This window comes from Zophobas morio, unplaced genomic scaffold (assembly GCF_036711695.1).
Source record: "Zophobas morio isolate AGI-343-1 ecotype UQ-CSIRO unplaced genomic scaffold, CSIRO_AGI_Zmor_V1 ptg000017l, whole genome shotgun sequence".
Lineage (NCBI taxonomy): Eukaryota > Metazoa > Arthropoda > Insecta > Coleoptera > Tenebrionidae > Zophobas > Zophobas morio.
Genome location: NW_026972122.1, coordinates 5,984,138 through 6,008,680, shown reverse-complemented (window position 1 = coordinate 6,008,680; position 24,543 = coordinate 5,984,138). Strand labels below are relative to the sequence as shown.

At 35.0% G+C, this 24,543-nt stretch overlaps 6 protein-coding genes and 1 long non-coding RNA gene across 8 annotated transcripts; 2 read left to right on the top strand and 5 right to left on the bottom strand.

Annotated features, from left to right (window-relative positions):
- Positions 1-1,737: 1,737 nt before the first annotated feature.
- LOC135130666 (brachyurin-like) lies at positions 1,738-2,866 on the bottom strand. Its single transcript, XM_064058094.1, has 6 exons — positions 2,744-2,866; positions 2,530-2,692; positions 2,315-2,481; positions 2,167-2,259; positions 1,976-2,115; positions 1,738-1,912 (listed from the first exon to the last, which is right to left on the bottom strand). Exons 1-6 carry the CDS (start codon positions 2,802-2,804, stop codon positions 1,748-1,750), a joined length of 789 nt encoding a protein of 262 aa, XP_063914164.1. The 5' UTR covers positions 2,805-2,866; the 3' UTR covers positions 1,738-1,747.
- A 744-nt stretch (positions 2,867-3,610) lies between these two features.
- Positions 3,611-4,271, top strand: LOC135129880 (chymotrypsin BI-like). Its single transcript, XM_064057150.1, has 4 exons — positions 3,611-3,671; positions 3,722-3,884; positions 3,933-4,099; positions 4,156-4,271. The coding sequence occupies exons 1-4, from the start codon at positions 3,611-3,613 to the stop codon at positions 4,269-4,271; spliced, it is 507 nt and encodes a 168-aa protein (XP_063913220.1).
- Positions 4,272-9,251: 4,980 nt separating this feature from the next.
- Positions 9,252-10,389, bottom strand: LOC135130665 (brachyurin-like). Its single transcript, XM_064058093.1, has 6 exons — positions 10,292-10,389; positions 10,079-10,241; positions 9,863-10,029; positions 9,715-9,807; positions 9,514-9,653; positions 9,252-9,452 (listed from the first exon to the last, which is right to left on the bottom strand). The coding sequence occupies exons 1-6, from the start codon at positions 10,350-10,352 to the stop codon at positions 9,288-9,290; spliced, it is 789 nt and encodes a 262-aa protein (XP_063914163.1). The 5' UTR covers positions 10,353-10,389; the 3' UTR covers positions 9,252-9,287.
- A 298-nt stretch (positions 10,390-10,687) lies between these two features.
- LOC135130343 (brachyurin-like) lies at positions 10,688-12,038 on the bottom strand. The gene is made up of 6 exons (XM_064057706.1): positions 11,914-12,038; positions 11,707-11,857; positions 11,493-11,659; positions 11,357-11,443; positions 11,155-11,300; positions 10,688-11,105 (listed from the first exon to the last, which is right to left on the bottom strand). The coding sequence occupies exons 1-6, from the start codon at positions 11,984-11,986 to the stop codon at positions 10,809-10,811; spliced, it is 921 nt and encodes a 306-aa protein (XP_063913776.1). The 5' UTR covers positions 11,987-12,038; the 3' UTR covers positions 10,688-10,808.
- Positions 12,039-17,075: 5,037 nt separating this feature from the next.
- Positions 17,076-18,362, bottom strand: LOC135130493 (chymotrypsin BI-like). Of its 2 annotated transcripts, none has more exons than XM_064057890.1 (6): positions 18,281-18,362; positions 18,069-18,219; positions 17,864-18,021; positions 17,731-17,817; positions 17,537-17,679; positions 17,076-17,487 (listed from the first exon to the last, which is right to left on the bottom strand). In XM_064057890.1, the coding sequence occupies exons 1-6, from the start codon at positions 18,348-18,350 to the stop codon at positions 17,257-17,259; spliced, it is 840 nt and encodes a 279-aa protein (XP_063913960.1). In that variant the 5' UTR covers positions 18,351-18,362; the 3' UTR covers positions 17,076-17,256. The 2 variants fall into 2 exon arrangements, with proteins under 2 accessions (XP_063913960.1, XP_063913961.1); XM_064057891.1 differs by having other exon boundaries at positions 17,746-17,817.
- A 478-nt stretch (positions 18,363-18,840) lies between these two features.
- On the bottom strand, positions 18,841-20,097 carry LOC135130653 (brachyurin-like). Its single transcript, XM_064058079.1, has 6 exons — positions 20,012-20,097; positions 19,802-19,952; positions 19,578-19,744; positions 19,436-19,522; positions 19,237-19,376; positions 18,841-19,185 (listed from the first exon to the last, which is right to left on the bottom strand). The coding sequence occupies exons 1-6, from the start codon at positions 20,073-20,075 to the stop codon at positions 18,916-18,918; spliced, it is 879 nt and encodes a 292-aa protein (XP_063914149.1). The 5' UTR covers positions 20,076-20,097; the 3' UTR covers positions 18,841-18,915.
- A 931-nt stretch (positions 20,098-21,028) lies between these two features.
- Positions 21,029-21,733, top strand: LOC135130669 (uncharacterized). Its single transcript, XR_010280827.1, has 3 exons — positions 21,029-21,100; positions 21,158-21,439; positions 21,497-21,733. It is a non-coding gene; the product is annotated as an uncharacterized LOC135130669 (long non-coding RNA).
- The last annotated feature ends 2,810 nt before the right edge of the window (positions 21,734-24,543 follow it).

Genomic DNA, 24,543 nt, shown 5'->3' with positions numbered 1-24,543 from the left:
TAAAATTTTTAAACTCAGGACAACTTACTTTATTCCATCGAATATTTGCTGCGGTAAATGCCCTACATAAATCGGTGCAAAATTGCGTAAAATCATTGTCGGAACTAATATTTAATAAAGTTTGTTTACTGGACTTATGCTCGTTCTTTTTATGTGCATCGCCACAGCAGTGTTGTTAAAAGTGTGATTTTTTTTCGCACTTAAACTAGGAAACAAAAATGTGAACATAATTCAAGCTTCAGTATTTTAAATGTTTACTTACAACTTTTCCACACACTTTGCGGAATAGCTCATTGTCTTTGGTTGAAGAAGGAAATTGAAAATTAGTGTCCAAATTATTCCCTAACCATAATTTGATTTTATCTTTCATGGATGATTTTACCTTACGCATTTTGAGGATTCTTTACTGTATGCACAAAAATCAAAACAGGCCCCAGCACACTCACTAACACGCAGAGACACTCACTATCACTAACAATAAACTTCTAAAATAAAATACTTTTTCAGAGATTCACCTCCTTCCGGCTATAAGCTATAAGCCGGAAGGAGGTGAATATCAAAGTTTTTGATACAAAGTTATCATTTTCAGAACATTATGATTCAATAGTAGCATCAGCGCTAAGAGCTTTAGGATTCATAATTCGAAGCAGCAAGCATTTTCAGAACAACAAGACTCTCCTCTGTTTATATTTTGCATTCGTGAGATCAAAATTAGAATACGGTTGCACTATTTGGTCTCCCGGTTATAATACGCACTGCCTCAAAATAGAGAATTTACAACGCAAATTTTTAAAATTTCTTCACTTTAGAGCATTCGATTTTTATCCGGACAGAGGTTTTCCTCATGATACTCTGCTATCCATTTTCTCAGTTCAGAGGTTAAAAATGAGACGTGTTATTTTGTCTTTATGTTTTCTCTTTAAGCTTGTAAATGGTAAAATTGATTCAGACGTACTATTGGGAAAATTGTCTTTCTTGGTACCTAGACTTAATACCAGAAATCCAGAATGTTTTTACGTTGAATTTTCAAGAATAAACGTACATATGTTTTCACCTATTGTCACTATGTGTCGTAACTATAATTTATACAGAAATCATTTTGACCTATTCAACAGCAGTATCCGCCAAATTAAAAGTTTGCGTTTATAATTTTGAATTAATTTTCTCTCTTTTTTTTTTTTTTCTTAATTCTTTCCCATCCTTATAAATGGTTTATCTGTTAGGATGGCTAAATAATAATAATAATAATAATAATAATAATAATAATAATAAGCTAAATGAAATGCAGGCCAGCGTTGTCAGTTGGCGACAACAACCCGTACCATTAAACTCAACTTGTTTACAACCCATTTTTAAACAATCTGCCACCCAAAGCAATGAATTCACGGAAAATCTCTATTGTGTTTTTTTTTGTTTTTTTTCCACGTCCGCTTCGTTGGTCGTGGAATCCTATTTTAAGTCTTTTAAAATTTACAATTAGGTGGTTTAATTAATACTTTAGGTCTCTAACGGTAAATTAAGCATTTTAGGTAGTAATAAATGGGCGTTAGATAAACAGAATTTTTTAAATTTCGCTGCAATGCCTGAAGTAGATATAAAAAGGCAAAAAACCTAAGATCCGAAGCCTAATGATAACACAAAATAAAGCGGTATTACTTTAAGTAATAAAAAGGTTAAAGTTTACAACCGCTATTTTCGTTGATCCACTATACAAAAAAACGAAATTTGTGTACACACTCGTATATTGCTAATTACTAGTTATATTTCTAATCCAACTGACGTAAGGAAACGTTCTTGTATAACCAGATGGATCGGTACTCTCGCAACCATTAGCACTGACAAAACTGGAAATGCCAACATGTTCAGAATAGTAGCCTCGAATCCATTGCATTATCGGACTTCCAGTATCACCCTAGAAAATTTTTCGTATAGCCAATTTTTCAGAAATTGTTTAAAAAACACAAGTATAGCATACAGTGCATGCACCTTCATTAAAATTTCCAACCACACAAACCATACAATCTGTTATTTGATTTCCATATGTTATTCTGCATTCTTCGTTTGAAATTGTTGTAAGTGTTATCCAGTTTAATTCATCTGCCAGACCGGAGTTTTCTGCAAATGACTTATGTTTCAAATTACCTTACAAAACAAGCAAATGAATACCATCACTAGTTTGTCCCCACCCAATTGCTTGAAGATAATTTGCACCTGCTGGCACATTGCTTGAGGGTAAATTCGTCATGGGTTGAATGTAGTCTTAAAATATTATGATTCATGGTAATGTCAGAAGTTTATTACACAATTTAACTACCTGTCCTTTCCACTGGCATGCGAAGTTTTATTAAACCAATATCGTTTTCCAAAGTTAGAGGGTTAAATTCTGGATGGAGTACATATTCGTCTGTTGCTAGTCTAACACTTGTTGATCCCGGTGTTTGTAGATTGGTTGCTCCTAAATAAATTGTAAATAAAATAGCACTAAAAAATATTTAAAAATAGGTATAATTAATTTCTTAATGCTTATACCCGTCAACACATTGGCCGGCTGTTATAATCCACTGATTGGTGTAAAGAGCTCCCCCACAAAAATAATTACCATCGGCTGTGGTTTTGTAAATTGCTGCTGAAAATGGATATTGTCCTGCTCGAGCGACTTGACCACCAATGATGCGTTGGTCTAAAAATAAAGCTAAACTCTTATTAATATAGATATAAGTTCATTAGTTTTGCTAAATCGTACCGTTTGGAATTTTACAAAAGAGCAAAGGTAAGTAAAAATATAACGTCAAAACAAGTTTCATTTTGTTGTAATATTTTTCTTGTTGTTAGTAACTTTACTACGGAGAAATGTTAAATAAAATATTATCACACCTGTAGTGTTTATCATCATAATAAAAATATTGCAGATATAAGCCAATATTTATTTATATGGAAGATAGCATTTTAGTGGCAACCTGGCAACTATAAATTTCTTTGAAAAATAATGCTTAATCTGATAAGAAATAATGCCTACATCATTGTTAAAGTCTTCTTCGAATTTTTTTCTCTTCGGCTCTGTTAAAAATAAAATAATAATAAAAAAATTAAAAATACCGTGTTCAAGAACCACATTAATGACATCAAAAAATTGAAGATTGTTGATAGTGAAGTTTGTCAGGCAATTCTTCAATGTTAAATTATTTTTATTAATTATTATTGTTAATAATTAATTGTTAAGTTAATGCTTTTGAAAAAATGCTAAGACGGAGAGATCGAGATGGAAGATATTTTGAACAATTTTCGTAAATTTAAATAAAGTGAAAGATCTGTTAGTACGATAGCTTGAAAGCCAGAGCTTTAACATTTGATTTCAAGTAATCGCACTTGCTATATATTCTTATATATTATTAAGTAGATACTTAGCTCCAATTTGATTTTTTTCTATAAGAACTAAACCTTCAAGTATTTATAGTTGTCACTAAAATATTATCTTTCAAATAAATAGATTCCATATAATACGGACAACAATTTTATTATGACTATAAACTTAACAGTTTTGATAATATATTATTATTAATGTAAAGTGTTTCAGTAAAGTTACAAGCTATAAGAAATATAGTGCAACAAAATGAAACATATGTTGATGTTATGTTTCTGCTCATCTTTGCTCTTTTGTAATATTCAAAATGGTATGAAAACTTAGCAGAGCGACAGAACTTATATATTAATAAAGATTTAGCCTTACTTTTAGAACAACGCATCATTGGTGGTCAAGTAGCTCGAGCAGGACAATTTCCATTTTCAGCAGCAATTTACAAAACTACATCAGATGGTAATTATTTTTGTGGTGGAGCTCTTTATACCAATCAGTGGATTATAACAGCCGGCCAATGTGTTGACGGGTATAAACATTAAAAAACTGATTCCAATTATTCTTACGTATTTTTTAGTGCTATTTTATTCACAATTTATTTAGGAACAATCAGTCTACAAACACTGGGATCAGGAAGTATTAGACTAGCGACAGAGGAATATGTACTTCATCCAGAATTTAACCCTCTAACTTTGGAAAACGACATTGGTTTAATAAGACTTCGCATGCCAGTGGAAAGGACCGGTAGTTTCATTATGAAAAAAGCTGTTGGCTTTATTATAAATTGTTTATATTTTAAGATTACGTTCAACCAATGACAAATTTACCCTCAAGCAATGTGCCAGTAGGTGCAAATTATCTTCAAGCAATGGGGTGGGGACAAACTAGTGATAGTATTTTTATTTATAAATTGTGAAGATAAAGTGAAACATAAATCATTTGCAGAAAACACTGGACTCTCAGATGAACTAAACTGGACAACACTTACTACAATTTCAAACGACGAATGCAAAATAACATATGGAAATCAGATAACAGATGGTATGGTTTGTGTAGTCGGAAACTACAACGAAGGTGCATGCACAGTACGTTATACTCGTGTAGTTTTAACCACTTTCGAAAATTCGTCTACAGAAAATATTCTAGGGTGATACTGGAAGTCCTATAATGCACTGGATTCGAGGTTCGTATTCTGAACATGTTGGAATTTCCAGTTTTGTAAGTGCTAATGGCTGCGAGAGTACCGACCCATCTGGTTACACGAGAACCTACCCTCACGTTCGTTGGATTATAAACATAACTAGTAGCTAATAAAAATGTATGAGCATCTGAGATTTTGATATCAATTTTTCCTAGTCACAAATTTTGATTTTTTACTAAAAAGTAGTAAAGCAAATCACAGTAATGATGTTAAGTTCGAGCAGTAAACGTTAAAACCAATGTAATAATAAAAACTAAATTGATATCTCAAATTTATTGCCACCTTGAATTGAAACAAATTGAGGGTGTCGGCCCAAAACAATAGTAAACTTCGAGTTTAAAGATAGTTCTTAGTACAACTTGCCAATCAATTATCCCAGACATTATAACCACCGAAGCTCTAAAAAAACAAACTTGAATTTTAACATTGATGGAATTTTCTATTTATTACATTATATTGGTTACTTAACTTCTAAATTTTGTGGCCACTTTGATGACGACTTGACCAAAATCTCTGAAATTTTTACCTACCTTTCATTTCAAAATTAAGCAAAGATTCAGTCAACTTTATCCTTCCAGCGATCGAGTTGTCCTCGATACCTACATTTTTATCTAATCACCAGAGTTAGGTAAAGCCGAAGTAATGGGGAATTTGGTTGGCCCACTGTGCAGTTGTGATGTTGAACAATCATTTTTAGTTTTTAAAGCATTTTAACATCTAGGAAAACTGGTATAACTGAGGAAAACTTAGAAAAAGTAGTAATTGTCATTAAGATTTCTCGAAGTTGTGGGCCACGACTGCAATAACGCTGGCGATCGGACGGCAATGAACATCACTTCCGCGATGTCGAAGTCTGCTAATCGCTTTTCAAGAGGATTTTGTAGTTATCCAACCAACAATTACAGTTGCCTTCCTGTCATTATCTCCGTGAAGTGGCATTTTTTAATTTGTATGAAAACCCTGTAGATATTACATACGTTGACATCGCAGAAGCTTTCGACAAGATCCCACACGAAAATGTTCTCATGAAACTCAAACATTTTGGAATTAAACGGATGTTCGTGCAGTTTTTGGATGAAATCCCACGTTAAATTCTTCACGTTTTGATTTGATATGTGAATTAACAATTATAGATCGATTCTGGAATCATAAAAAGCTAGAAAACTGGCGCTAGAAATCATCTAATGCTTTTAAATCCAAAATTGGAAAATAAGGTGTGAATTAGTCGCGTCGGGTTCCTTGTCCTTTTGTGCCCAATTGCGGAGACGGCGGGGTCAAAATCAGTGGCGGCTCGTGACCTTTGGAAATGGGGGGACACGATTTGATTGATGAGTTGGATATGAAGATATAAAACAGGTTGTTATTACCAATTAATAGACGAAATTGTGTGACGGAAATAAATACAAAAATACATCCAATAAAAGTAAAAACGGATTTCTCCACATACATTTTTGACTTCGGTTAAAATTTTACGTTCATGGCACCTAACAGTTCATTTTGAACAGTTTTAGGTGTTCGTTTAAAAACCGTTGTTTCTTTCAAATGATTTGATAAAGTAGAGTCCAATTCAGCCATAGAATCAATCAGACCTCGAAATATACCTGGATTCTGTGATTCTCTACTTTCGTCAAGTCCACGTAAAGCAAAGTCAAACACTCCACAAAATTTTATGCACATTATCAATCGGCGTAATATTGGGCGATTTTTGTCGACCCTTGCGTTATGTGCCCGAATATTATTATTATTAATATAGACGGTCTGTAGTTGTTTCCGAATGTCTGTATTACCGAGAAGATTATCCAAGAATATTTATCATACGTGTTCGGGCAGAATGAAAATTAAAACCCGCGACAGTAACTTAATACTGTCGAGCACGGTCGCAGCGGGACCGCAGTCCAGTTGTATCGGCCGGATACTACGTGTGGTTTCCATGGCAACGGTGTAAACAAAACATCTAAATCAGCCATGATTCGGTCTCTGTGCCCGGCTTTTATCAGCAATAACATATATATCCAAGACACACATCTTTAAATGTAAGTGGATGTAAGTTTTGATAGATTTTATACAAGTGAAGCGAGATAAAAAAATTAGTTTTGATAATTATGACACAAATTTCCGAATGATTTTTTAAATATTGAAAATTACTATTTTACCATGTCTAGTGTGTTTGTAGACGTTGTAATTTGGGGGGGCACGTGCCCTTGTGCCTCCCGGCACCAGCCGCCCCTGATCCAAATAACGATGTAAGTGAGCGTCACGGATATATCACAGTGGCCCAACCTATCGAACCAAAGACCTAGGTTTAATCTGAATCCTAGGGGTCAGGATGTCAGAGCTAACCAAGTAAAAAAAAAACGACGTCGAATTATTTAGCGAATTAAACCTCACAATAGGTGAGGCAACGAGTCAAGTAACAGATTCAATCAACTATTCCAATTTTTTAAACAATCAGCCAAATATTCAGGTTCACAATATCTGTCGTAACAGGGCCGGCTCTAAGGGACCAGACGCAACTTACTGTTCAACGCCTTTTAAAAAATTTTTGTAAAAAAAAAACAAATAAAATTTTGTAATCACATATTTTTGTGTAGAGATACTTTTTATTAACAAACATACATAAAATTATGATGAATTAATCTTAATATACCTACAAAAGTGTTTGTCCTGACTGACAGACTGACTGATTCATCAACGCAAAGCCTAAACTACTAAAGCTACAAACATGAAATTTGGAGAGTAGGTTCCTTTTGTGTCATAAACACCCGTTAAGAAAGGATTTTTGGAAATTCCGCCCCTACGGGCACAAAATAGGCGATGACAATTTGTGCAGAAATCCCGTGAGTTTTTAAGTTAGACGGGTTCACTGGGGAGGGGGGAGTGAGTAAGATGAAAAATGATGTGTCCTAATTGCAAATCCCATGCAAGCGGAGCTGCGGACAACAACTCTTCTACATAGTATAAATATAAAAATATTTATATTGCAAAAATATTTCAATTTTTAGTATTCTAAAATTGATACGATTTCAAAGTTATTTTTAATTTAGACTTACTTTAATGTTGATCGAAATTTAAATTTAAAGTTAATGATCACAAAGAGCTACCGAATGATATACAGAACCAAATTCGGCTACAAATAGGAACAGTGAAAAATATAACAAAACTGTTGAACAATCACCACAACCAACCGACTAGACTTGGAAAATAATTTTTTTAAGTATGTGCCAACATGGAGTTTTATGGTAAAAACAAACAAATGTTAGGAAAAACATCTAATTTTGGTCATACCGCTGTCTCGTCAAATTGTTACCCAGATAATGCAATCATAAATCTGGTTATTTTTTGTCGGTATTGATCTAAAGGTCCAATCAGCCAACCCAAAGGCGCACTTTTTTTCAATTACAGTCAGAAAGTACCAGGAATTGACTTCTTAGGACCTGTTTTGGTGAACCTCTCTTCATAGTGGTATGTTAAAATGTAGCTTTTTCTGAAAAGCCTTGGTCTGTTCCTGCTATAATATTTTGTAGAGTTAATATAAAAGCATATGCGGCGCTCGCCGCGCGGCGCCCCTTGTCACGGGCGCTCCGATGCGGTGCATCTTCCGCTTACCGTGTGAGCCGGCCCTGTGTCGTAATTTCGAATCGAACGAGGCTACGTCACGACTAAAGCGTGTTCAAAATAGCGCGGGTCGTACCCAACCAAGCAACTTCTCCTCCGGGCTAGTGACGTGATCTTTGACCTCCCTTGGTTGTCCATTTGGAGAGCCGAATAGGATGTTACAAGGTAGGCAAAGTTCTCTCCCGAAAACTATGCCCGCTTTTGTCTGATGGCTGACCGATAAGCCATCAGGAATACTGGAAGGTATTCCAGTTTTTCTGACATTGAGCCACCACCTTCGAAAGATGTTCTTCCATGGTACGATTAAACCGTTTTATGATTCCATCTGACTGCGGATGCAACGGCGTAGTCCGTGTCTTCTTTGGACTAGGTTTGACTTGAACTTTCTGCCTTGGTCCAAATGTTCATATTTCTATTTCGACTCCAAACCTATTGAGCCCATTGTCAAAAGTTGCCTTTTTTATCAACTTTTCAAATTTCTGCATTTTACTCTCTACTAGATCTTCTGTAGTTTTCATTCGATCTTCCATTGTGTTCTACATTAGATCTTCTATATTTTCATGGACTGACTTCTTGGTTTCTTTACTTTTTTTTCCAGTAAGACAGTGTTTTGTTTCACAATATTTTGCATAACTTCTAAACTCCTATTCGTATCCTTCATTTGATCTTTAATTTTTGTTATTTCATTTTTGTTTATTTCGAAGCCCATTTGGAATCTCTCAAAGAGGCTGAATTGCTTATTATCTATTTTTGCTTCCATCTTTTCCATTCTGTGTCCATTTTTTCGTCCATCTTTTCCATTCTTTCTTTATTCTGGGCTTTAATCTTTTCAACTGCTTTGATCATTCTTTCGTCTCTTGCGTCCACTTTTTAGTTCATTTTGTCAATGTTTGTATCCATTCATCCATGCTATCGTCACGCAGCCACGCGTTCCTTCTAGAGAGTGCGTGATCGCCACTACGAGGTCGTTCTGGGGCCGACTGATTTTAAAGTTTTATCATGTAATTCAGCATCACAACGTTGATTTGCTTTACTAGTTTTTAGTAAAAATCGTAATTTTTAAATAAAAAAAAAAATAAGCAAATTTCACATGTTCGTATATTGAATGCATTATTGCTAGTTACTAGTTACATTTGTAATCCAACTGACGTAAGGATATGTTCTCGTGTAACCAGATGGATCGGTACTCTCGCAACCATTAGCACTGACAAAACTGGCAATGCCAAGATGTTCAGACCAAACGCTTCGAACCCATCGCATTACAGGACTTCCAGTATCACCCTAGAATATTTCTTGTAATTAAGTTTTCGAAAATGGTTAAAACCACACGAGTATAACGTACTGTACATGCGCCTTCGTTGAAATTTCCGACTACACAAAGCATATTATCTGTTATTTGATTTCCATATGTTATTTTGCATTCTTGGTTTGAAATTGTTGTAAGTGTTACCCAGTTTAGGTCATCTGAGAGTCCAGAGTTTTCTACAAATGATTTAAGTATGTTTTACCGAGATTCATTTCGAAAGTTAAAATCAGTAAGTACCATCAGTAGTTTGTCCCCACCCCATTGCCTGAAGAGAATTTGCACCTGCCGGCACATTGTTTAAGGATAAAAGCGTCATCGGTTGAACGTAAGCTTAAAATACATATGATTTACGATGATATCAAAATTTATTACATAATTAAACTACCGGTTCTTTCCACTGGCATGCGAAGTTTGATTAAACCAATGTCATTTTCCAAAGTTAGAGGGTTATATTCTGGATGAAGGACATACTCCTCTGTTGCTAGTCTAACACTTCCGGATCCCGGAGTTTGCAGATTGATTGCTCCTAAATAAATTGTAAATAAAGTAGCACTGAAAAAATAGTTAAGAATAGTTAGATTTAGTTTCTTAATGGTTATACCCGTCGACACATTGTCCAGCTGTTATAATCCACTGAGTGGTGTAAAGAGCTCCCCCACAAAAATAATTACCATCTGGTGTGGTTTTGTAAATCGCTGCTGAAAATGGAAATTGTCCTGCTCGAGCAATTTTACCACCGATGATGCGTTGTTCTAAAAGTAAGGCTAAATTCTCATTAATGTATAAGGTCTGTAGCTTTGCTAAGTTTTCATACCATTTTGAATATTACAAAAGAACAAAGATAAGCAAAAATATAACACAAAGATATGTTTCATTTTGTTGCACTGTATTTCTTATACTTTGTAAGTTCACTAAAGTATTTTAGGTCAATAAAATGTTATCAAAAGTGTTAATTTTATAGTCATAATAAAATTATTGTCGTTCTTGTCTGCAATTTATTTAATTGATAATATTTTAATGGCAATCATAAATATCCGAAGGATTATCTTTTTCTGAACCACTCAGACATGTCTAATGCAGTTTTTGAATGAAATAAGAGGTTAAGTTGTCTATGTTTTGATTTGATATGAGGATGTGATTTAATATGTATAGGGTCCTTCCGAAGTCAAAAAAGTGAAAATCTGGCGCCCGAAATCCAGAGAAAAACTAATTATTCATTTTTGACAGTTTCTTTATTTATTTGTATATAGTAATTAGTAATGAAGTACATATTTGGAAATATATATATCAACTGTGACTAAATTACACTGTTCGACGTGTATTTTTGAGTGCTAAATGAACTGAACCAATGAAACCAAAATCATTGTAGACAACATTATGGTTAAACTAGATGCCGACCCTGGAGCCCCGTCTCCTGGTTGTGTAGGTCCTAGCGATGTGCTATCTTCTGTTACACTTTCTGTTGTTGCATCCATTACATCATTGATCCAACCAATATAATCTGCAGTTCTTATAAATCCTGAAGGATAGTTATCTTCGCATCCTGTTGCGGAGTGAAAGATACCCACCCCAACTTGAACACTTTTCCCATTATCATCAATTTGTATCAGTGGTCCACCAGCATCTCCCTTTAGCAAAACATTATTCAAGAAATTAATACCGTTTTCGCTAACTTACGCGGCACGTTCCTTCGTTTCCACTACCAACAACGCAGACCACATTATTATTGATAACTGTTGGACTGTTGTAAATACTGATACACTTAGTATTGGTTATTGTGGTCAGAGACACATGGGACAAGTCCATCATAGGTGAAGGGTCCGCTGAAACAAAGTAGGTACAAATTTGATATTTTTTTAAATCTTTCGTATTAAAATACCATTGCTTGTTGCTCCCCATCCTACAGCGGTTACATTTTCAGCATCACCAAGAGTTCGAGTTGATAGTTCTATCGGTTGAATATTATCTACAATCTAAAAATAAAAAAAAAATGTTTATTTTTACACGTTTCTAACCAGTGAATTGTACAGGTGCATCTAAAATTATGAGACCTATATCGTTTGTTAAGTAATGTGCATTGTAAGAAGGGTGTGCCACATATTCGGTAGTCGTTAGAACTAGTCCGTTGCGTTCTACGTCTTCCAAATTATTGGTTCCTAGATAAATTGTAAACAGTGTTGCACTATAATGCGACATTGTAATGATGTCCTTAGTTGAGTCGTAACTTACTCCACGAGGCAATGAGCAGCTGTCAAAATCCATTTATCATTCAAAAGTGAACCACCGCAGAAACTTCTAGTTTGTCCTTTGTCGTAATAAAATCCGACGACGTAAGGAAATTGGCCAATTTCAGACACTTCACCCCCGATAATGCGTGCATCTAAAATCATTTTTTACATCCAGCCAAAAAATATGTTGGGATTTATGGATACTTACCCTTGTTATTATTTGCTTGGGTCCACAAAATATATGGAAAGAATAGGAAAATCCAGAGCACGAAAGACGACATTGCGGATGCTGTTAAGTTCCGCGTAGCATTTAATTAAAAAACATGGAAAATTGTTAAAGATATCTTATCATTTTTAATTAACAGAACTAGATTAGAAGTTTTTGCAATCGAGTAACAATAAATTAATTACCAAATCTTTGTGACGATTAAATGTTTCAAAGAGGATGGAAGCAATAAAATAAATCTTTCTTGAGTCATCCAAGAGTTATCAAGGTTGTAGTTATATAGTTCAAAGAGAGTTGATGTTGCGTCATTTGATCTATTTAAAAAATAAAACAAAACATTATTTGGTGAATTGTCAAAAGACATATCAATTTTTTGCTATGTTAGATAACAAATATAAGTGAGTGGAATAATGAGGTCAAAGACGAGTTAAAAAACAAAAAAGCGAAATGCCAAAAGGAAATAAAGAAAATGATAACAAAGGCGAAGACGGAAGCGTGGGAGCAGAGCGGTTCGTAGAAGACCTGGAAAAAGAGAAGAAAGAAATATTAAAAAGTTATCAACGATATTGCAAGAATGAAAAAACAACTCAAGGAAATTTTTAACAGAGCAAATGATCAGACAGTGAAATATTCTGAGACCTCTCCTATGTTACATAGGGTAATTTGTAGGGTACGTAGTAATGTGGAAATATAGAAAAAACAAATCAAAATTCGAATGGGGCAAACTCCCATCCACCACCCTTGATGCGACGCCACTGATACACCTTTTACACAGTAGGTGGAAAAACGTTCGAATAAAAACGATGTAAACACTTTCAGTTTCAATTAAAAATAAAAACGAATTTTAAGATAACTATTCCTCCACATGAAAAAGATAAAATTATATTAATCCAGAATTATGGCCAGACGGTGTTACACTGAATAGGTTTTTTTTTCAGGGCACCCCCAGCCCGTTACGAAACTTAACACCTAAGAGAAATAATGTCACCATCAGGCAAATGAACACTGTATCAAGAAGATGTACAGAAGATACACTTCAGTAGATATAGACTGCGTTGTTTCCAGACACTTCTTTTCACTGGTAGATGGGGATGCACGTCATCTCACTTTGGCAATCTCTGCAACGATTGGCTCCAGATCGTCCAATCGATGTAACTTACGGTTGCACTAAAGGTGATCTAATAACTCTGTATTATATAATTTACTGCACAAAACATGGAACGAACTACTAGAAATCAACAATGCTGATGATGAATGTTGTTACTTCCACACTGAACCAAAGTATATATTTATACATTCGTACAAACGAAACCATTTAGAAATTCTAAGTCTACAGTATGGTTCACAAGAGAAATAAAAAACAAAATTAGGAAGAAGCGTCCTTTTCGTCCTTCGTCCTTTTCGTCCTTCGTCCTTTTCGTCCTTTGTCCTTTTCGTCCTTCGTCCTTTTCATCCTTCGTCGTTTTCGTCCTTCGTCTTTTCCGTCCTTCATCCTTTTCGTCCTTCGTCCTTTTCGTCCTTTGTTCTTTTCGTCCCTTTCGTCCTTCGTCCTTTTCGTCCTTCGTGCTTTTCGTTCTCTACGTTCTTCGTCCTTCTCGTCCTTTGCCCTTCTCGTCCTTCGTCCATCTCGTCCTTCGTCATTCTCGTCCTTCGTACTTCTGGTCCTTCGTCCTTCTCGTTCTTCGTCCGTTTCGTCCTTCGTCCCCTTCGTCCTGTTCGTCCTTCGTGCTCTTCGTCCTTTTCGTCCTTTTCGTCCTTGTCGTCCTTTTCGTCAATCGTCCTTTTCGTCCTTCATCCTTTTCGTCCTTCGTTCTTTTAGTCCTTCGTCTTTTCATCCTTTTTGTCCTTTTTGTTCTTTTCGTTCTTTTCGTTCTTTATGTCCTTTTCGTCCTTTTCGTTCATTTTATCTTTCGTCATTTACGTCCTTTTCGGTCTTTTCGTCCTTTTCGTTCTTTATCCTTTTCGTCATTCGTCCTTTTCATCCTTTTCGTCCTTTTCGTCCTTTTCGTTTTTTCCAACCTTTCGTTTTTTTCACCTTTTCGTCCTTCGCCCCTTTCGTCCTTCGTCCTTTTCATCCTTCGTGCTTTTCGTTCTTCGTCCTTCTCGTCCTTCGTCCTTCTCGTTCTTTTCGTCCTTTCGTCCTTCGTCCTTTTCGTCCTTCGTATTTTTCGTCCTTTCGTCCTTCGTCCTTTTCGTCCTTCGTCCATTTCGTCCCTTTTGTTCTTCGCCCTTCTCGTTCTTCTCCCTCTTCGTCCTTCGTCCTCTTCGTCCTTTTCGTCCTTGTCGTCCTTTTCGTCCTTGTCGTCCTTTTCGTCCTTCGTCCTTTTCGTCCTTTCGTTCTGCGTCCTTTTCGTCCTTCGTCCTTTTCGTCCTTCGTCCTTTTCGTCCTTCGTCCTTTTCGTCCTTCGTCCTTTTCGTCCTTTTTACCTTTCGTCCTTTTCGTCTTTTTTGTCCTTTTCGTCATTTTAGTCCTTTTCGTCCTTTTCGTCCTTCTCGTTCTTTTCGTCCTTTCGTCCTTCGTCCTTTTCGTCCTTCGTATTTTTCGTCCTTTCGTCCTTCGTCCTTTTCGTCCTTCGTATTTTTCGTCCTTTCGTCCTTCGTCCTTTTCGTCCTTCGTCCATTTCGTCCCTTTTGTTCTTCGTCCTTCTCGTTCTTCTCCCTCTTCGTCCTTCGTCCTCTTCGTCCTCTTCGTCCTGTTCGTCCTTCGTCCTCTTCGTCCTTTTCGTCCTTGTCGTCCTTTTCGTCCTTGTCGTCCTTTTCGTCCTTCGTCATTTTCGTCCTTTCGTTCTGCGTCCTTTTCGTCCTTAGTCCTTTTCGTCCTTCGTCCTTTTCGGCCTTTTTATCTTTCGTCCTTTTCGTCTTTTTCGTTCTTTATCCTTTTCGTCCTTTTCGTCATTCGTCCTTTTCATCCTTTTCGTCCGTTTCGTTTTTTCGACCTTTTCGTCTTTTTCGTCCTTTTCTCCTTTTCGTCCTTTTCTCCTTTTCGTCCTTCGTCCTTTTCATCCTTTTCGTAATTTTCGTCCGTTTCGTTTTTTCGACCTTTTAGTCTTTTTCGTTCTTTTCTCCTTTTCGTCCTTTTCTCCTTTTCGTCCTTTGTCCTTCTCGTCCTTGGTCCTTCTCGTCCTTCGTCCTTCTCGTTCTTCGTCCTCTTCATCCTTTGTCCTCTTCGTCCTTTTCGTCCTTCGTTCTTTTCGTCATTTTCGTCCTTCGTCCTTTTCATATTTTTTGTCCTTTTCGTCATTTTAGTCCTTTTCGTCCTTCTCGTTCTTTTCGTCCTTTCGTCCTTCGTCCTTTTCGTCCTTCGTATTTTTCGTCCTTTCGTCCTTCGTCCTTTTCGTCCTTCGTCCATTTCGTTCCTTTTGTTCTTCGCCCTTCTCGTTCTTCTCCCTCTTCGTCCTTCGTCCTCTTCGTCCTCTTCGTCCTGTTCGTCCTTCGTCCTCTTCGTCCTTTTCGTCCTTGTCGTCCTTTTCGTCCTTGTCGTCCTTTTCGTCCTTGTCGTCCTTTTCGTCCTTCGTCCTTTTCGTCCTTTCGTTCTGCGTCCTTTTCGTCCTTCGTCCTTTTCGTCCTTCGTCCTTTTCGTCCTTCGTCCTTTTCGTCCCTCGTCCTTTTCGTCCTTTTTATCTTTCGTCCTTTTCGTCTTTTTTGTCCTTTTCGTCATTTTAGTCCTTTTCGTCCTTTTCGTCCTTCTCGTTCTTTTCGTCCTTTCGTCCTTCGTCCTTTTCGTCCTTCGTATTTTTCGTCCTTTCGTCCTTCGTCCTTTTCGTCTTTCGTCCTTCTCGTTCTTCTCCCTCTTCGTCCTTCGTCCTCTTCGTCCTCTTCGTCCTGTTCGTCCTTCGTCCTCTTCGTCCTTTTCGTCCTTGTCGTCCTTTTCGTCCTTGTCGTCCTTTTCGTCCTTCGTCCTTTTCGTCCTTTCGTTCTGCGTCCTTTTCGTCCTTCGTCCTTTTCGTCCTTCGTCCTTTTCGTCCTTCGTCCTTTTCGTCCTTTTTATCTTTCGTCCTTTTCGTCTTTTTCGTTCTTTATCCTTTTCGTCCTTTTCGTCATTCGTCCTTTTCATCCTTTTCGTCCGTTTCGTTTTTTCGACCTTTTGGTCCAAACAACTTATGGGTTTACATCAAATTGACAATGTATCAGGATTTTTAATCAAAACTCGCATAAGATGCGTTAATGTCACCACTATACTACTTGTTTAATCTAATTTTAAGTAGGTCCACCTATTCTTCGTTATGGAACACAGCAAAAGACATTCCGGTTTAAAAACAAGTACTATACACTTGGTATCTAATAATTAGAGAGCGGATTTCTGTCGGGCTAGACAAGGCCAAACTCGGTACGGCTCGTACGGGATGGGAATTCATTGCAGTTACCGGCTGCACTTCGTTTATTTGAGATTAGAATAACACTGCTTCGTTGCACTCTGCTGTTAATTCCAGTTCTCATTTAGTTAGCCGTTTGATTAATAAATCGTTAATTGTATTTATGGAATCAAGTGACAATTAAATTCAGTGATTACCTATCACCCGCTACTGAGTCCCGGCGATGCAGCGCGTCCCCACTAAAATCGTGACGTAGCCCGACAGAAATCCGCTGTCTACTAATAATAGACAAATAGCACTAACCAGTAATTTTGCAAGACTGTTCGAAACGATTTTATCCAAAATTCTTTATAGTCATTTTTCATTAGAAGTTGTTAATGAACAACACGGATTCGTGAAAAGTCGCTTCATATGCACGAATTTGTGTGAATTTACACAAATTGTCTCAAATGCGCTTGCAAATCGTATGCAAGTTGACATAATATACACAGATATGACAAAAGCATTTGACATAGCAGATCATGAAATTTTATTGTGTAAACTTAGTCGGCTGGATTTGTTTAGATCATTTCTCAGTAATCGTTATCAATATGTTGAGTATAAAGGTCTAGCTCTTCCACATTTCCAGTATGTACTGGTGTGAGGTAGAGGTCAAACCTTGGTTCTCTACTGTTTAGAGTTTATATAAACGACGTAAAATCTTGTTTTAGTTATCCATTTCTTATGTACGCTGATGATTTAACAATCATAAATACAATTAACTGTTGACATTGACTGTTTAACATTACAGGAAAATGAAAATGAAAAGTTTTCAAAAAACAAATAAGTAAATTTCATGACAAAGTTAGCAAGTTTAATACATGTCTAAATGAAGATTATAAATTGTACAGAATAAAAAAATTATATTGGGTTACGTAAGTTATGACTTATACGCTCGTAACTTGGTGTTCTATGTGTATTGTTGAGGGTTAAATGAGCGGAATCAGTGACACTAAAATCATTGTTGGGAACATTATGGTAAATCTCCTGGTTGTGTGGGCTCTAATGGTGTCGTCGTCTCTTGTGTTGTACTTACTATAGTTTCATGTATTACCTCATTGATCCACCCAATGTAATCTGCAGATCTTATAAATCCTGAAGGATAGTTATCTTCACAACCTGTTGCGGAGTGAAAGATAATCACCCCAACTTGAACACTTTTCCCATTAGCATCGACTTGTACTAGTGGTCCACCAGCATCGGCCTTTAACATAATCTTATTTAAGAAGTTAATGTTGTTATCGATAACGTACGCGACATATTCCTTCGTTTTCAATACCAACAGCGCAGACCATATTATCACTGATATCTGAACAGTTGTAAATACTGCGACACATGCTATTGGTTATTGTGGTTAGAGATACATGGGACAACTTCATTACAGGTGGAGAGGCACCTGAAACACAATACAAAAATATTTGAGTTTTTTAAACATTGTTTGTTATACCATGGCTTGTCGCACCCCATCCTAGGGCGGTTACATTTTCTGGAGTAAGAAGAGTTCGAGTTGATAGTTTAATCGGCTGAATCTGATCTAAAATTTAAAATTAAAAACAAACATTTTTTTAGATATTTCTAACCATAGAAGTGTACAGGTACCTCTAATAAAATGAGACCTATATCGTTTGCTAAGTCTCGTGGATTGTAATCAGGGTGTGGCACATATACACAAGACGTCATACGTAGGAAGTTGGTTGATTTCAATTTATTCCTTCCTAGACTTTTCAAGACTTTGGTACTATAATCCGACATTATAAAGATGTTCATAATTCAATAATCACTTACCTCTGAATGCAATGAGCAGCTGTTAAAATCCACTTATCATTCAACAATGAACCTCCACAAAAATGCCTGGTTTGGTCTTTGAGGTAATAAAATCCGGCCATGTAAGGAAAATCTTCAATTTTAGACTCTTCACCGCCAATAATACGTCCATCTAAACATTATTTATTTTTTAGTTCCACCCTAAAAATATTTTGGTAAATATGGTCACTTACTGTTATTACTTGCTTGCACCCACAAGATATATGTAACGAATACAAGAATCCATAGCACAAATGATAACATGGCGGGTGGTGTCAAGTTCCGAAAAACTATGGAAAGTTATCAATGATATCTTATCATTTGCAGTTAACAACTGCAATCGAGTGACTGTAAATTAATTAGGTACCAAAATTCTTTGATTATCGAATTCTTAGTTTCTATTTTTAAAGAAGGATTGAAACAATAATTGCTATTAACAAGCTCTACACCGGAAAGATCCCGATCGCTGACATCTAGAAGGAAGTACGGGTTTAAATAGCGGCCATCGTCGGGAACGATTATTATTCAGATAGTTGAGTCAAGAGAAGTTGTGCCGGAATTATTTTATAATCCCTATAATAGTTAGTCGTGTAAATTCTAGTTAGTAAGAAATAAACTGTTGAGTTTAACCCACGCCGATTTTATTCACCGATTAACGTAACAATATGTTGCTTACAGGACTCATCAGTTATTTTTCTACTAGAAGATGTGATGGGTTTTTAAATTTAAATTTAGGGTAAAAAAATATAGTGAAGGCACTTTATCAATTTAATAAAAAAATACACATTTTGGATACTCGATATAAATAAAACCCGCATTAACCTCATAATTACAAATATAAAACGACAAGCAGCAATAACATTACGGAAGAGACAAGTGAAGTGATGATAGAAGCTGACCCTGGCGCTAGAGTTGGCTCAGGTTCTGGAGTTGATTCTGGCGCTATGACATTTCTAATCCATTCCACATATTCGAAAGTTCTCGTATAACCTGATGGGTGCTCGGTTTCGCATCCTAATCCACCAAAGAAACTTGCTACACCAACTTGGATGTTTCTTCCATCGAAAGCAATTTGTATGAGTGGACTACCACTGTCGCCCTTGAGAAATATTATTTAAAATTAGAATATAAGCAATTTTAGAAAACTTACGTCACATATTCCCTGGTTCCCTATTCCAACCAAACATACCATATTGTTTTGAATGAAATCACCGTAAGTTCTACGGCACACAGCGTTTGAAATTGTGGTCAAAGAAACATGGCTAAGATCATTTGAAGGCAGAAGTTGTTCTGAAATTTTATAAATTATATTATTGTAAGAATATAGTAATTCAAAATAATGTAGGTACCATCGGTAACTGATCCCCACCCTAAAGCAAAAACATCTTCATTGGGACCAAGAGCTTCTGTTGGTAGTTCAACAGGTTGGATTTTATCTAAAATGGATCACAATTTTGTTCGTTCTGGTAGTTGGTATTTATAGTATTTTACCTGAAAAACTAATAGTTGTTTCTAAATAAAGAATTCCGATATCATTGTTTAGAACTGTTCCGTTATAATCTGGATGTATCACGTAACTGGTACTATTTATCACCAAACCACTATCTTCAGCTTCGCCTAACTTATTAATTCCCAGGTGGATAACAAACTGGGTGCCTCTATGAAAAACACAAAATTACCTAAATTCGTATCTTGAAACAACCATAGATTTTTACCCTTCAAGACAATGAGCAGCTGTCAAAACAGATTTGTCGTCTAGAAGAGAACCGCCGCAGAAATGTCTACCATCTTCTAGGAAGTAGTAAAATGCCACAGCATATGGAAATTGTCCGTCGCTGGAAATTGCTCCATCGATTATACGCTCATCTTTAAAAAAATATTGTCATATCTATAAATAATTTGTTTGTTATTAAATTAGAAATTACCGTCCAAACTTGATGACCAAATTCTGCAAAAACACAAAACCAAAATTACCAGAGTAGATCTCATGGTGAATGTCTTGTGCACTTCATTACCCTCCATTTATAGCTTTTATCTAATCTTTTTTAATAAACCAGTTTAGTTTAACAATAAAAGTAAATACATAATTGTATCGGGATAAACTTTACGCTACGTCATATACTAGAAAAGACTTAAAAACAGCTACTTTAGAGTGTTATTTGTTTATTTGAAGACAATATTTTGTACCATAGAACGTGCAGGTTTGAGTAATATGGGTACAAATATCGCTGAATTAAATAATTTATTCCGTATTAATTATTTCTATTTTCTACATATAATTTATTAGTCGTAAAACTTTAATCTTTTCAATTATTATTGTGGTTTGGCTTTCAAATTAGTGTTTTTCGTGAGATTATTTTTAGTTCAGTTATTACCTAATTTATTCGTATGAGGGCGTATAAAACAATATAAAGTGCTATAAATCAAATTTATTGGTTTGTCTACAACAGAATTGTCTAGGTGTTTTGTTCTTCTTCTAGAATTATCCAGTTTTCAGTTTTAATCAAGTGTATATTTAGTGTTTAAATTTATATTTTTACTTAAAAAAGTTCCAAATCGACGAAGTTCTTTTAATGCTGCAGATATTTCACATACTTTTTGGAACTTTTTAAATCAGAAACATAGATAAAAAATAAGTTGTTAAACACAATGTTGAAATGGCAGGTGTTTACAGAAAAAAAAAAGGTTTAGAACATCTACATACTCTATCTGAAAGACATAAAACGAAAATTGTTTACAATTATATTGACGACAAATCACGATGCAATGATCCAAGCAAGAAATCTCACAATTACGATTCATTAGTCAATAAAATTCATCGTACAATTTTAATTGTCAAGGATTTATCACCTTAATAGCTAGTGTAGAAAGTACAACGGTTAGGTATCTATAAAGGATAAGATAAGAAAAATTGTTCCAAATGGATTTGTATACCAACATAACTTCTGACAAAAATTTTACTACTCGAAATGCAACTCGTCTTTTTGGTGGTTCTTTTGGTGCTTATGTCTTAAGTAAGTAAACATTTAAAATACTGAAGCTTGAATTATGTTCACATTTTTGTTTCCTAGTTTAAGTGCGAAAAAAAATCACACTTTGAACAACACTGCAGTGGCGATGCACATAAAAGTAACGAGAATAAATCCAGTAAACAGACTTTATTAAACATTAGTTCCGACAATGATTTTATGAAATTTTGCACCGATTTATGTAGGGCATTTACCGCAGCAAATATTCCATGGAATAAAGTTAGTTGTCCTGAGTTTAAAAATTGTATGCATAAATATACAGGAAGGCATTTACCCTCAGAAAGCACTCTGAGAAAAAAATATTTACCAAGAGATTACGATATGGTGAGCACTAGAATTTTTTTTTTTTTAACTTTTTTACACAAATTTTATAATTTACAGGTAATTAAACAAATTAGAAATTCTATTGGCAATAATAATAGGTATATAGATTAGCGTCGATGAGACGACGGACAGATTAGGAAGATACATAGCCCATTTAGTAATTGGAAAGTTATCTTCTGTAGAAACTGGCCGTCCATTTCTACTAGCTTTGAAGCAACTTGATAATACGAATAGCAACACAATTTCGAGATTTACAAACGAATCATTGGGTGTGCTATTGATAATTTTAAGCAGTGAAATTATTATAATTTATTTAATTGTTAATTTGTAGCTTTATTGTAGCCAAAAGGAACTGAACACAAAAAAATTAAATGGTTTTTATCAGATGGTGCTTCATACATGACCAAAACTGGTAGTAATTTGAAGGTGTTTTATGAAAATATAACACACTTAACATGTATGGCACATGGGTTACATTTAGTGTCTGAAACAATTATTTTTCATATTTTGGCCGGAAAAATGCACATTTTTGGGGATAATTTAACAATGTTTAAACAAATTGATTTGTTTTTAATAATTTCGGGCTTGTAGGACAACGAGTTTCGGTTTAATTATCATATATATTTATGCTTATCATGTTTAAACATTAGAAGTGATATTAATTATGTTTAAAATTTATTAATTTATATCGTGAAAATGTATAGCTTTGATCAACCGACTTCAATCGTTTCGAAAATTTTCCCAAAATTTAAACATTGTCGAGTGAACGAATCATGGAATCCGATAAATTAAAACTGAAGTCGTACTTACCGTGTTTTCGGTTCTGTTCGGAAAAATATCCATCTTCGTTCGTGTTCACAGTACTAATGCAACACATTTTCACTAATATTTATTAATAATAAATTAGAAATTCGTGAAAAGAGCCCTACTTTTAAGCCAAAACGGACTCTGATGTTGCTGCCACCAAACCGAAATCAAAACTAAACACAGAGAACCGAAAAATGTGACCTTTTATCAGGTAGCTCACGTGAGAGTGACGTCATCGTACGTCACGATGAGATTCCAAAAATTATTTTTCATATTTTCGCTCAGAAATTGTACATGTTCGGGGTTAATTTAACCATGTTTAAACAAACTACTTTGTTTTTGCTAACCTCGTGTTCTTAGGAAAATGGTCTTCGGTTTAATTATCACATATTAATAGTTATCATATTTAAACATTATGAATTATATTAATTATGTCATTTCTGCAACTCTTGAGTCATTCTCTAAAATAAATTGACTGACCCATACATTTTTTTGAGTCACTGTAAAAGCAAATCTAAAAAATATGAATGCAATGATAAATTACGAAAATTTACTGATGATATTTTGCACATTTTAGATAGGATTTATTCGGCACAATCTTGATATGACGTCATCAAGTTTTTGGGCTTGATAAACAGATATATTTTGATTAAAAACGTACCATGTCAAACAGTAACTTCAAAACGTCTGCAATATTTCAAAATTCAGTTTTGCAATTCTTGATTCAATCAATAAAATAAATTGACTCAGTGATTAATTTTTTTGAGACACTCCCTCTAAGCAAAACTAAAAAATATGAATGGAATGATAAATCACAAGACAGATAATCTCCGAAAGTCGATTAAGGTAAAATTTTATATGTGTATTATCGTGCAGATGGTAAAACTCTAAATAAAATTTGGCTGATCATCGCACCAACAATAGAACGGCGTCATCTCCAAAATTTACATCTGTTTTGACTTTTTATCATAGACATCCAAGATTTTGGAAAAAATCAAAATTGTACATTTTATAAAAATTTAACTTGGAATTTCAAAACCAAATGACCTGAAATCTTGCGAACGTTTTAAGGTTATTGTAAGCATGGTAAATTCTTAATTAAATTTTTTTCGTTTATGTCCCGAAAAAGTGATGACGTCATCTTAAAATTATGCCGAGTTCTGTAAATTTGATAGAATTACATACTCCTGCATGAGTAATGTAGGTATGTAGAGTTTTTAACTTACACATGCAGATTTTTGGAAAAAAGATAACATTTTACAATTTAAATTTGAAGTTGCAAAACCGAATGCTGCTTTGAAAAGTTACAAAAGTTTTAAGTTTATCGTAGACATGATAAATCGTTAAAAAAAATTTTGTTTTTGTCCCCCCCCCCCCCAAGAAAATTATGACGTCATTTTAAAATTTTGCAGAATAAATGTTCTTTAAACTAAAAGAAATAAAAAAAATCCATGCGAGCTTTTAACCGTGTTGAGTTTGTACAATATTTGTAACAATATTTTACAAATTAACTTTGAAACTCCGAAAATCGAATGCTGTGAAATCTTGGAAATATTTTAAGGTTATTGGAAATATGCTAAATCGTTAACAAAATTTGTTACAAATTTGCCGAATAAATGTCCTTCAAATTTATAAGTGTGATTGGGAAAAAACTGAGTGCAGTTGATTACTTAATTAATCGATCAAATTTTCTTTTCTTTTAACTGCCGGCGGCGCCACTTGTAATTTGAACGTGCTAACAGTCGAATTTATTCGAAGTATGTACATAAACAAGACAAGTTAAGCATGTATTGAGAAATTGAGAATATCCACATTTTTTCCGGTTTTTATCTGCTTTAAATTTATTTCGTATTGTCCACACTCGTACTGACCTCTGCGGGGTTTATTTTATAGAATAAACGAAAATCGTACAATCAAATTTTTATATAGTTTTAAAGAAGCCAGGATTAGATTACACTTCAAGGCCAAGGGAAGTTCGGTCGAAATAGTCTTCGACCATTTTTTTCTGAGGGGTCATTATTATACCGGATACACTTTGTCCATCCCACTTCAATGGATCACTCAAACTTTGCAATATTATTGGCTAGCCAATACAGTGGACACGGGGTTCAGATCCACTCATTTCAATTGGTTGATTTAACAACAGCCATTTGTCCGAATTAGACTGCTGTATGACCATATACCTATATTTAGCTTGTTAGTTGGATTCGAATGCTAGATACTAAATTTTAATGTCCTAAATTATTATTTTTGTGAAATAATAATAAGTATTTAAGACATTTAGCTAATAAGAAACA

Excerpts from the sequence above, each read along its gene's own strand:
- LOC135130653 (XM_064058079.1), bottom strand. The coding sequence starts at position 20,075 with ATGAGATCTACTCTGGTAATTTTGGTTTTGTGTTTTTGCAGAATTTGG. Across the intron at positions 19,745-19,801 it reads GCTGCTCATTGTCTTGAAGG|AGGCACCCAGTTTGTTATCC; the intron begins GTAAAAATCTAT and ends TGTTTTTCATAG. Across the intron at positions 19,523-19,577 it reads AACAACTATTAGTTTTTCAG|ATAAAATCCAACCTGTTGAA; the intron begins GTAAAATACTAT and ends GATCCATTTTAG.
- LOC135130343 (XM_064057706.1), bottom strand. The coding sequence starts at position 11,986 with ATGTCGTCTTTCGTGCTCTGGATTTTCCTATTCTTTCCATATATTTTG. Across the intron at positions 11,301-11,356 it reads ATGGGGAGCAACAAGCAATG|CGGACCCTTCACCTATGATG; the intron begins GTATTTTAATAC and ends ACTTTGTTTCAG. Across the intron at positions 11,106-11,154 it reads GAAACGAAGGAACGTGCCGC|GGAGATGCTGGTGGACCACT; the intron begins GTAAGTTAGCGA and ends GTTTTGCTAAAG.
- LOC135130665 (XM_064058093.1), bottom strand. The coding sequence starts at position 10,352 with ATGAAACATATCTTTGTGTTATATTTTTGCTTATCTTTGTTCTTTTGT. Across the intron at positions 10,030-10,078 it reads GCTGGACAATGTGTCGACGG|TGCTACTTTATTTACAATTT; the intron begins GTATAACCATTA and ends CTATTTTTTCAG. Across the intron at positions 9,453-9,513 it reads TCAACGAAGGCGCATGTACA|GGTGATACTGGAAGTCCTGT; the intron begins GTACGTTATACT and ends GAAATATTCTAG.
- LOC135130666 (XM_064058094.1), bottom strand. The coding sequence starts at position 2,804 with ATGAAACTTGTTTTGACGTTATATTTTTACTTACCTTTGCTCTTTTGT. Across the intron at positions 2,482-2,529 it reads GCCGGCCAATGTGTTGACGG|TGCTATTTTATTTACAATTT; the intron begins GTATAAGCATTA and ends AATATTTTTTAG. Across the intron at positions 2,260-2,314 it reads CATGCCAGTGGAAAGGACAG|ACTACATTCAACCCATGACG; the intron begins GTAGTTAAATTG and ends TAATATTTTAAG.
- LOC135129880 (XM_064057150.1), top strand. The coding sequence starts at position 3,611 with ATGAAACATATGTTGATGTTATGTTTCTGCTCATCTTTGCTCTTTTGT. Across the intron at positions 3,672-3,721 it reads CTTTTGTAATATTCAAAATG|CCTTACTTTTAGAACAACGC; the intron begins GTATGAAAACTT and ends ATAAAGATTTAG. Across the intron at positions 4,100-4,155 it reads CATGCCAGTGGAAAGGACCG|ATTACGTTCAACCAATGACA; the intron begins GTAGTTTCATTA and ends TTATATTTTAAG.
- LOC135130493 (XM_064057890.1), bottom strand. The coding sequence starts at position 18,350 with ATGTTATCATTTGTGCTATGGATTCTTGTATTCGTTACATATATCTTG. Across the intron at positions 18,022-18,068 it reads GCTGCTCATTGCATTCAGAG|TACCAAAGTCTTGAAAAGTC; the intron begins GTAAGTGATTAT and ends GTCGGATTATAG. Across the intron at positions 17,818-17,863 it reads GGTACCTGTACACTTCTATG|ATCAGATTCAGCCGATTAAA; the intron begins GTTAGAAATATC and ends TTTAAATTTTAG.